Source organism: Rana temporaria, chromosome 13 (genome assembly GCF_905171775.1).
Source record: "Rana temporaria chromosome 13, aRanTem1.1, whole genome shotgun sequence".
NCBI classification, from domain to species: Eukaryota; Metazoa; Chordata; class Amphibia; order Anura; family Ranidae; genus Rana; species Rana temporaria.
The window spans coordinates 14,595,089-14,607,333 of NC_053501.1; the positions used below are offsets into that span (position 1 = coordinate 14,595,089).

General features: G+C 43.7%; 1 protein-coding gene across 1 annotated transcript in view; it reads left to right on the forward strand.

The window, feature by feature from the left end:
* LOC120920042 (cholesterol 24-hydroxylase-like) overlaps nt 1-12,245 on the forward strand; it is a 43,544-nt gene that overhangs the window by 4,014 nt on the left and 27,285 nt on the right. Inside the window, exon 2 of the mRNA XM_040331954.1 lies at nt 2,035-2,112. Coding sequence (XP_040187888.1) covers nt 2,035-2,112 — 78 coding nt within the window. The remainder of the gene's footprint in view (nt 1-2,034; nt 2,113-12,245) is intronic.

A 12,245-nucleotide genomic window follows, 5' to 3' on the forward strand; every position in this document is an offset into this window, starting at 1 on the left:
TGCGTGCGCATGCTCAGTATCACGTCGTATTTACGCCCAGAGATACGTCGGCTCAATGCCTGTGACGTGAACGTAATTTACGCACAGCCCTATTCGCGTACGACTTACGCAAACGGCGTAAAAAGATAGGCCTGTTCCGACGTCCATACCTTGCATGGGAAACGCCACCTAGGGAGCAACTTTATCTTTACGCCGGTGTATCTCTGACGTAAACGGCGGAACTAATTGCGACGGGCGCACGTACATTCGTGAATCGGCGTATCTAGTCATTTACATATTCTAAATAAATTTAAAGAGCCCCATCCCTTCGTACTCATGTGCAGAAGAGAGCGCATACATAAGTCGCGGCCGCAAATGTACACGGTGTTCAAACTACACATGTGAGGTATCTCCACGATCATTAGAGCGAGAGCAATAATTCTAGCAAAAGATATTCTCTGTAACTCTAAATAGGTAACCTGTAGGAATTTTTAAAACATTGCCTATGGAGATTTTTAAGTACCGTGCTTTGTCGCCATTCTACGAGTGTGCGCAATTTTAAAGCGTGACATGTTGGGTATTTATTTACTCGGTGTAACGTTATGTTTCACATTATACAAAAAGAAATTGGACTTACTACACTGGTTTATTTTTATTTTATTTGTGAATGTACATTTCTTCCTAAAAAAAAAATGCATTTGAAAGACCGCTGCGCAATTACAGTGTGGCATAAAATATTGCAACGGTCGCCATTTTATTCTCCAGGGTCTCTGCTAAAAAAAATACTATAACTCTTTTATGCCTAATCCTTCCGACTTGTTGCTTACAAGGTAAAAATCTATATCTATTTTTTGCTAGAAAATTACTTGGAACCCCCAAATATATAAATATTTGGGGGTTCTAAGTAATTTTCTAGCAAAAAAATAGATATAGATTTTTACCTTGTAAGCAACAAGTCGGAAGGATTAGGCATGAAGGGGTTAAATTGACTTCATCTGCAGATCTAGGTTCATCCTTTTGAAACAAAAGACCACCTCTCAACACCTCGTTTGGATATTAAATATGTGTGTTTTTTTGTTTTTTTATTTGTTTAGCTTTTTTACTTTTTTGGAAGTACCGAGTGTACTTCCGATCTAGCCAGGCCACGGCGTCACGTCCTCTTCTGTGGCGGGCTCCCCCATTATCTTCTGGGACCTGTGTGTATCCCAGAAGACAAGCTGGCCATTCACAAAGCGCCACGTGACTCACGCATGTGCAGTAGGAAGCTGACAGTGAAGCCGCAAGGTTTCCCCCTAGTTGGAATGGCAGCGCCGGCGCCCGATCCAATCGACTGATCGGCCTCGGGGGGCCGACATTGCAGTGTGCAGCTATCAGGTGCAGGCGCCACCATTCCTGCTGGTTTCCTGCTGCGCTTGCGCGAGTCGAGCGGTGCTTTGTGAATAGCCAGCTTGTCTTCTGGGAGACACACACACACCAAAAGACAGCTGGGGGGGTACATGGGCACATGACGTCCTGCGCCGCAGCCTGGGTGGAACGGAAGTACACTTAGTACTTCCAAGAAGGTACTTTTATAAAATATATATATATAAATGAGGGGTGGTCTTCAGTTTAAGACCACCTCTCAAAAGTGGGTGGAACTCCGCTTTAAGGGGGCAAATCCTACCACTCCTTAAGTAGTTAAGATAAAACCACCTTCTGACTTTTCAGGTACGTTGATTTGTCACATGACTAAAAGAAAAACGATCCTTATCCTGGTGTGAAAGCTTTGTGAATTCAGCCTATAGGGCAAGGGTCAGCATGCAACCTTTTTCCTCCATGTACAACCACCAGACAGATGGCATTCCAGTGAACAATAGCTCACTGTTGCCGTATAGTTAATTTTAAACTTTGCACTCAAAGTTGTATGGATATTGACAAGGTAAACTCATTATTAGTACATCAGCAGGCGCACACACAATGTTCATATCTACTGTTAACATGTACTGAATATTACATTTCTCATGTAAAGAGCAAAGACCCTTTACCTTCTCAATGAACATGTTTCCTCTATTACAGCTTCTTCATGGGTCATTCCCCGACATTCATGAAAGTGACCAAGGCCAATGGACTTGTTTATGACTGTCTCCTTGACTGGTAAATATTTCAGATATTTCTATAATATAAAGTTCTTTCTATGTCTTGTGATTAGCTCACTGGGGGGGTTGGGGGCTTTCAGTTAAAAATTAGAGTAACTATTTTAGAACGTATATGTCAGGTCACATGTGGCCAGGTGACAAGTGCACCCCGTTGGGGTCAGGGATGCACCACAGGGTAGTGAAACCTATGACCGACTGCTGCAATAAGAGAGGAAGTGTGAACCCAAGATCGCCCAGGGCGCGTAGTCTAAGACCCAGCTTTGTGTTCACCAGAGCCTCTAGTGGTGAGGGTGGCTTTTGCCGCAGCTGGATCCAGGTCGCGACCCCTGGGATCCCCTAGGTCACGCTCCGCAGGGAGAGAGGGGAAGCAGCAAGCAGACAAGCGGTAGTGATGGGTAAGCCGAGGTCGGGGCAACAGGCAGACAGGGGTAACCGAGGGACAGGCAAAAGGTCAAGATCACAGGCAAACAGGAGAAGTCAGGGACAAGCCAAAAACGGTACACAGGAAGATAATCGTAGCACACTGCAGACAGGAACTAAAGCAAACAACACTGTTGAACAGCACTGCAGACCTGTAGTGCAACAGTTAATATAGACTTCCTGGGATGGCCTGGGTTGGGCCATACAGGAAGGAGAGGAGATAAGAAGGTAACCAGAACAGAGTCAGGCCTCTTAATGGACAGATGGAAACAGGTAAGCTGCCAGACTATTGCATATCCATGACAGTATAACACAGGATCTTGTTGGCAGAAGTGGGCAGATCCCAGAGGCGGACTGACCATTCAGGCCCTCGGGCACTGCCCGAGGGCCCCATGCCACTAGGGGGCCCCATCAAGGTTGCCAGCCTCAGTAACACCAGGGACAGTATGTAAAAAATATGTGTTTTTTTTTTTTTTTATCCCAAGATTATAGCTGCCCCGCCTCTCCAGTACCTTTTCTGTGTGTGTATTCTGTGTGTGTGTGTATACACTGTGTGGCCCCATAATCTCCTATTCCCCGGGGGCCCCATGAGTTGTCAGTCCGCCCCTGGCAGATCCTGTATTTTTAGCTGTCCGTACACTATACACATGTAATATTTGTGTACATTTTACATGCATCCATCAATAGTGCTTGAGGGTCCCCCCAACCCAAAAGACCAAGAAGAGGGGGGGGGGGGGCAATTGGACTATTACGGTACAAAGTGAGTAGGTAAACTCAACAAGATTAATTGCATAAAAAGTTATACGTTTATTAATATTGCATCAAAAAATAAAAACACAGACAGCGTTATACAATAAAAATGAATGCCTTATATCTATTCAACATTGATATTTTTTTTTTTTTGGATGATGGTACTATTAGTAATAAGACTAAGGCCCGGATTCAGATAGAATTGCCTATCTATCGAGGGGCGTAACGTATCGCAGATACATTACGCCGCCGTAAATTAGGGCCCAAGTTCCGTATTCAGAAAGAACTTGCGCCCTAAGTTACGGCGGCGTAACGTATGTGGTCCGGCGTAAGCCCGCCTAATTCAAATCTGGATGATGTGGGCGTGTTTTATATAAATTTTTTGTGACCCCGCGTATTTTACGTTTTTTACGAACGGCGCATGCGCCGTTCGTGAAAGAATCCCAGTGCGCATGCTCGAAATTACGCCGCAAATCGTCATTGCTTTAGACGTGAACGTAACTTACGTACAGCCCTATTTGCGAACGACTTACGCAAACGATGTAAAATGTTCAAAATTTCCTGCGGGAACGACGTCCATACTTAACATAGGATACCCCTCATATAGCAGGGGTAACTTTACGCCGGAAAAGGTCGAACGTAAACGACGTAAAAAAAAAATGCGCCGGGCGGACGTAAGTTTCTGAATCGGCATATCTACCTAATTAGCATATTCCTCGCGTAAATCTACGGAAGCGCCACCTAGCGGCCAGCGTAAGTATGCAGCCTAAGATACGACGGTGTAAGACACTTACGCCGGTCGGATCTTAATGAAATCTATGCGTAACTGATTCTATGAATCAGTCGCATAGATACGACAACGCAACTCAGAGTTACGACGGCGTATCCGGAGATACGCCGTCGTATTTCCTTTCTGAAATCGGGCCGAAGGGTTTTGGCTATAGGTAGACACCCTGTATCACGCACCTCATCCCAAAATTAAATAATTAAGGAACAGCAAAGAAGAAACGGGACTATAGCGGTGCCTACTAAATTATAGATTAAACACAATGGAAGACCCACGTATCTAGAATTATATTATTTCATCATACAAAAGTCAATAAAAAGGAAGAGAACATTGTCACTAGGTCAGTTTGTAGCAGGATGATTCCAGAATGGTGGTTACAGCAAATGAAGGCCAAGAGATTCATACGGGTCCCAACATGTTTCGCCCTTGAGGCTTCATCAGGGGTGGTTTGTTTAATATAGTATCCAACTAGTAAATGTAAAGGAAAACACAAAAATTACCAATTGAAGGCAACAATTATAAATTCATTTGAAATTGGCCCACCCGTTGGCAGGTCCACAAATGAAAAAAGAAGGCAACTTACCACCAAAAGGGTCTAGCGTCCCTAGATGGAGATAAGTGAGTGGGGGGGACCACACCAAATGGAACCCCACAGAACTGGGGTGGAGGAAACCACCCTGACGTCAGCAGGAATCAGACCCCGAGCAACCAGTCACCCATAGTGACTGCTCAAAAGTCCTGGCCAATGAAAGAAACTCCATAAAAAAAAAGGGGGCAACCAACACAATGTCATTATAAGTACATATATAAAAATGTCTAGTGTTAAAGCCATCAGAAGGCAATTTTTCTAGAGAAAGGAGGGCTGCTAATGCAATTTTTTTATATTTTTTTTTCGAAAGGTTGCAAAACTTGATGGAAAAATCATCAAAGTACTTAAAAACAAATGTAGCTATAGTACACGAAAGACCAAGAAAAGGGGTGGGGGGGCAATTGGACTATTACTGTACAAAGTGAGTAGGTAAACTCAACAAGAGTAAATACATAAAAAGTTATACATTTATTAATATTACATAAAAAAAAAAAAAAATAGACAGCAATATACAAAATAAATGAACGCCCTATTTTTTATTAAATGTTGATTTTTTTTGTTGGATGATGGTACTATTAGTAATAAGACTGCTTGTCCTTTACTAAGAGGCTAATTATTTATATGCATCCAGAAATACAGTGTACACCACAGTTGCCAACATTTAAAATAAATACATTTAGGGACACTTTTTTGGCTGTAGACGGAGTCTTATTCTAATTAGGGGGCTGGGCATGCATTTGTAGGTGTGGCCTAGTAAAAGGGGAAAACAATGTGGCGATCGTCATTTGCCGGAAAATGGGTGTGGTTTACACGTAACGGTGGGAGTGTCTTAAATGGGCGTGGCTCAAAGGGGTGTGGTTAGAGTCTGAGATGAATGAGAGATGGAGAAGGAAAGGGGGGAAAGAGATAGGGAGAAAGAGAGAGAGAGAGAGGGAGGGAGGGAAGGGGAGAGAGAAGGAAGGAATGAGGGATGGAGGGACAGCAGGCACAGATCGCACACACCAATAGAAATATGTGTATTCCAGAAAGTTTAACAATGAACAGATAAAGATACTCCAAACACCTGGTGTTAGCGCTTCAATCATCCCGGCACCAGGGTTGTTATGGTGTCAGGATGATTGAGCCCTGGTTTACACTGGGTACGATTTGGAACGATTTGAGATGCGATTTGACATGTCAAATCGCATCTCAAATCGGCGGCAATTGTCGGCAATGGCACTGTCCTAATCAGTGCGACGCCGCATCTGCGATTTCAAAAAGTAGTTCCTGTACTACTTTTTGCGATTTCGGGGCCGCGATTTACATTAAATTGCGGCCGAAATCGCGGCAAAATCGCGGCCGCGAAATCGCGGTAAAATCGCGCATTTTACCGCGATTTTGAATTCGCAGCAGTGTGAACCTAGGCTTAAGCGCATTGTTTCTATTATTAAATTGTAATATAGAATGAAATCATTCAACTCACCATAATGACGAATCAGTGGGACCCCTGAGCTTGTTGATACATGATACATGCGTGGGTACCCCTATCCGTTGCTGTATACCTAGTCCTTCTAATTGGTCAATGCAGGCCTTGGCAATGGGATCCTTGGTGTTGAATGTATACGTCAAGATAAATTTAGTCAGTGATGTCAGGAGATGCGTCTTTGGTCCTGGCGGTCTATAGCACAGTAAAGCCTCGTACACACGATAGGTTAACCAGAGGACAACGGTCTGAAGGACCGTTTTCATCGGTCAAAAAAAACGATCGTGTGTGGGCCCCATAGGTTATTTAACCATAGGTTAAAAAAAAGTCAACTTGCTTTAAAATTTAACCGATGGATTGATAACCGATAGGTCAAAACCGATCGTTAGTATGCAAAACCATCGGTTAAAAACCTGCGCATGCTCAGAATCAAGTCGACGCATGCTTGGAAGCATTGAACTTCGTTTTTTTTTTCAGCACGTCGTTGTGTTTTACGTCACCGCGTTCTGACACGATCGAGTAAGCGTTTCCATGAACGGCAATGATCTCTGTAGGTCTGGTTTGGTGAGCGCGAGGTGAGACTTGCCCATGTCTGTTTTCGGTTATGACACCATAATTCTCTGGCACAAGTTCTCCTAGAATGGTGTTGCAATCCAATGTTGGCCAGCTTTCCGTAATGAAGAGGCAGTCTAAGTTGTCTTGGGCGATGAAGGCGTGGATTTTCTGTCTAATGCTTGACTGCGGATCTTGCGTTGATCAGGGCGCATGATAGATGCTGTAAATGTGATGGGGCCTTCCTGTTTTTGATGGTCGGTCGTCAATGGTTTCTTTAACAGTTGTTCTCTCTGTAGTATTTTTTGAATGGTATCTGGTAAAGTTGCGGCGGTATTCCTTAGGCCCTGAATAGTGTTTGCTGAATATTTGAGGTTGAGCATGATCCCAAGAAAACGTTGACGATGACGAGATGGTTTGCGGTGAAAAAGTCTGGTGGTTAGTGACGGTTACCACCAATTGGTGGCTAGCTACGGTGGTGACTGATTGATGAACCGTGCTGATGCTGATGATCGGTGGCGGTGCGGTGGGCCCCCAATCTAACCCTCCTGGTTGATCCAGAGGAAGGCGATGCCAATATGCTGCAGCGGGGGAGCAAAAAAATTCCTTCCTGATCCCTCAGAGGCGATCGGATGGACCCTGGATCAACAAGACTATGGTGACGGTGGCCTGGGTTCTTACCTGTTGTAGGTGAAGGTCGCGGCTGCTTGGACCTTGAAGAAGGAGAAACAACCCGAAAGCTTGTCCTGAAAAATTGTATGTTGATGCAAATAAAAAAAAGTATCACAGACAGTACTCAATTTGCTCTTTACATGAGAAATGTAATATTCAGTACATGTTAACAGTAGATATGAACATTGGCCTAGATTCACGTAGGGCGGCGTATGTTTGAGCCGGCGTAGCGTATTTACGCTACGCCACCGCAAGTAAGGTCCCATACACACGGGAGGATTTATCCGCGGATACGGTCCAGCGGACCGTTTCCACGGATAAATCCTCTCGAGGATTTCCGCGGATTTCTATGCGATGGCGTGTACACACCATCGCATTGAAATCCGCGCCGAAATCCTCTGGCGATGACGTGTCGCGCCGTCGCCGCGATTATGACGCGGCGACGTGCGCGACGCTGTCATACAAGGAATTCCACGCATGCGTCGAATCATTACGACGCATGCGGGGGATCTCTTCGGACGGATGGATCCGGTGAGTCTATACAGACCAGCCGATCCATCCGTTGGGATGGATTCCAGCAGATGGATTTGTTTGGCATGTCAGCAAATATTCGATCTGCTGGAATCCATCCCAGGGGATAAATATCCGCGGAAACAGATCCGCTGGAGTGTACACACCATAGGATCTATCCGCTGAAACCCATTCGCTGGGATTTTTCAGCGGATGGATTCTATGGTGTGTACGGGGCCTTAGAGAGGCAAGTGCTGTATTCACAAAGCACTTGCGTCCTAAGTTACGGCGGCGTAGCGTAAATGTGCCGGCGTAAGCACGCCTAATTCAAATTGGGAAGAGGTGGGCGTGTTTTATGTGAATAAAGCATGACCCCACATCCGTGGACGTATCCCAGTGCGCATGCGTCGGATAGAATGCCTAAGATACGTCGAACACTGCCTACGACGTGAACGTAACTTACGCACAGCCCTATTCGCGTACGACTTACACAAACGACGTAAAAAGATACGCTTGTTCCGACGTCCATACTTTGCATGGGCTGCGCCACCTAGAGACATGCTTTATCTTTACGCCGGCGTATGTCTTTACGTAAACGGCGTAACTAATTGCGACGGGCGTACGTACGTTCGTGAATCGGCGTATCTTGCTCATTTGCATATTCAATGCGGAAAACAACGGAAGCGCCACCTAGCGGCCAGCGTAAAAATATGCACCCTAAGATACGACGGCGTAGGAGACTTACGCTGCTCGTTTATTAGCCTAATTTAAGCGTATCTGGTTTCCAGAATACGCTTAAATATACGACGGCGCAGATTCTGACTTACGACGGCGTATCTACTGATACGCCGACGTAACTCTTTGTGAATCTGGCCCATTGTGTGTGCACCTGCTGATGTACTAATAATGAGTTTACCTTGTCAATATCCATACAACTTTGAATGCAAAATGTTAAATTAACTATACGGCAACAGTGCGCTATTGTTCACTGGAATGCCAGCTGTCTAGTGGCTGTACATGGAGGAAAAGGTTGCATGCTGACCCTCGCCCTATAGGCTCAATTCACCAAGATTTAACACCAGGATAAAGATAATTTTTCTTTTAGTCATGTGACTGTAATTTTCAAATAAAATCAACGTACCTGAAAAGTCAGAAGGTGTTTTATCTTAACTACTTAAGGCAGGGCCGTCTTAATAGCACCATGGGCCCCTGGGCAAAGAAATGCACTGGGGCCCCACCAGGTTGCCCCAATTTACACATCTACTTTCAAGAAATAAAGTATAAATAGTTGATAGAATTAAACATATATTTATTAGTACTTTCAATAAAATCCATTTTACAAAAGAAAAGCATTCCATAAATCAAAGACTAGTCAACACAAAGGGCACAGTACAGGAGGGGTCAGGAGGGCACAACACTGGGATCAGGAGGGCACAGTATAGGTTCCGGGATGCTTCCCGGGACACGACTATATCGGTACAGTTTAGTAAAAAGCAGGACTGTCCCAGCAAATCCGGGACAGTTGGCAAGTTTGATGTAATGAAAATTATTGTGGGGCCGGTCTGCGGTCACATGACAGCCCGCCACTTTCCTTCCCTGCTCTGAGGACTACAGCGGGAGGGGCTGAAATTCCCCTCTGACATCAGCCGGGAGGTCACGTGACCGCGCACACCGGCATTGGGAAAGAAGGTATTTAGCTGTATGATTTAAAAAAAAAAACAGACTTTGCACAGTATACAGGCATACCCCACTTTTAAGTACACAATGGGACCAGAGCATGTATGTAAAACGAAAATGTACTTAAAGTGAAACAATATATTTTTTCACTTATAGGATGTAGTGGGGGGGTCAGGGGGTGTAGTGGGGGTGTTAGGAGCTGTAGTTAAGGTCTCAGGGGCTGTAGTGGGGGTGTCAGGGGCACACTGGAACAGGGCGAGCTATGCTCCCTGAGCTTCAGCTCCTTCTACTGCGGCTGCAAAACATCTGTATAATGCTTGTAAGGCACTTTACATACACTCACGGGTATGTCCTTAGTCGCGAGTGTATGTAAAGTGAGTGTACTTTTTTTTTTTTTTTTTTTTTTTTTTTTTTTCTTTCCACTTCAGACTCAACCTCATAGAGTGTGTATTATATGCTCATGTTCTGCGTACCAGCCCATTGCATCTCTATATTGGTTTTGCATCATGAGTGTCGTTTCTTTTTGTGTGGAAATTTGCTTTTTATTCCCCTTTCTTTTTTTTTTTTTTTTTTTTTTTTTTTCCTTTTTAATATGAGAATATATTATAGTTATTTATTAAATATCACTCCTCATATTTATGAGGCACAAAGTAATTATAATTTCCGTTATCCCCCCCTGGTCCTTCCCCCCCCCCCCCATCCCCCCTATCTCACCTTAAACAATCTCTTATATCTCTAGTTCTCTCTAGTTTTCTCCTAATGTATCTTTTAAGTATCTACCCTTAATTTTTCTGCGTGGCTCCACGATTTCTTGAAAGTCCTCCATTTATCCCATTTCGTGGTTTGTAAAATGTTGTTACCCTCTATAGCCTCTTTTAGTTCTTCCATTTTATAAGTTTCTTCAACCGCATCTATCCACTCCCAAATTAAGGGGCACTCTACCTCTTGCCACTTCCTTGGAATAAGTCTCTTAGCAGCATTGAGTAGATGTGGCACGAGCGTTTTCCTATAGCTTTTTATACCTTCCTCCCCCCCATGGAATAGGATGACCCATGGGTCCATCTTGATCTTTTTCCCTGTGATCTCTTCCACACAGGCCAAAATTTTTTCCCAATACCTCTTAACCTTGGGGCATCCCCACCAGAGGTGTGCCATATTTCCTGGTGATCTACATCCCCTCCAGCACTCTCCTGTCTGTTCTTCTTTAAATTTTTTTAGCTTATCCGGAGTCATGTACCATCCGGATATGCATTTAAAACACATCTCCGCCGTACGACTATCTACCGCCGAAGAGTGTGTCAGAGCCAACATTTTATCTATTGTGCCCCTATCCCTCTGTGTTCCTAGCTCCCTTTCCCATTTTTCAATGTATGGAGGTACGTTCCGCTCATCCATCTTCAATATAATCCTGTATAACTTTGAGGTAACTCCTTTAGATCTTTCCGTGGAGCATATTTTTTCTAATTCTACTAGCTGATCTCCCGCTCTCAACGGACCGGGGAGATCCTGGATAAAATGTTTAAGCTGCTGGTACCTCCATTCATTAATTTCCATTAAATTATTTTTAAGTTTTAACTCCTGAAGTGTTATTATGTGGCCATCCTTCATTATATCCCTTAATTGTGCCGTGTCCTGTTTAATCCAATTACCCCCTACTTGTGTTTTACCTGGTGCGAAATAATCGTTATCTTTTAGTGCTATTAAAGGTGAATTATATTCCTTCTGCGTTTTTTTATAAACATTGTCCCATATTTTAAGTGCATTTTTTGTTATTTCATGTGCGTTTTTATCTAGTGTCCTGAATTGGGGAGGGTTCCAAATTATCTTGTCCAACCTCGCCTGTGCTAACTCAATTTCTAAACTTACCCACCTTTTTTCTTTGTTGGCTCTAGCCCACTCCACCACCCTTGTTATTACCACCGCATCATAGTATCCTTTAATATCCGGAACCGCTAGACCCCCCTTTTTTTTTGGTTGTTTTAGGGTCTGGAGTGATATCCTATGTTTCTTATTTCTCCATATATAATTCATAATTAATTTTTTTAGTGCCGAAAATAGTGTTCTCGGGAGGGCTATGGGAATCATCTGAAATTTATATAAGATTTTAGGTAAAATAACCATTTTGCAATAATTGATTCGTCCTATCCATGATATTGCTCTATTTTCCACTCTTTTTGTTTCTGTCTTAATTTCATTCAATAGGGGGATGAAATTTATCTTATACATTTTTTTTATAGAATTTGCTAACAATATCCCTAGATATTTGAGTTCTTTAACCCAGGCGAACTGGTACTTCACTTTCAAGAATTGCTCTTCCCATTTACTTATATTTATACTCATAATCTCCGTTTTGGTGGGGTTTATTTTAAAGTTCGAAATTTCCCCGTAGTCTCTACATAGATTTAATAGGCTTAGGATTGATGTTTTGGGTTTATCCAAATAGAAGAGGACGTCATCTGCAAAGGCAGAGAGTTTGTATTCCTCCTCTCCTATTTTAATACCTTTTATTTCTTTACAGTTACGGATGCTGGCCAGTAACGGCTCCAAAGAGAGCACAAACAGGAGTGGCGACAAAGGGCATCCCTGCCTTGTACCGTTTTTCATTGAGAAAGTTTGAGATAGGCTGCCATTTATCTTAATTTTGGCCGTGGGAGACATATAGAGGGCTGCAATCCAGTCTATCATTCTCGGTCCAAACCCCATGCCCCTCAG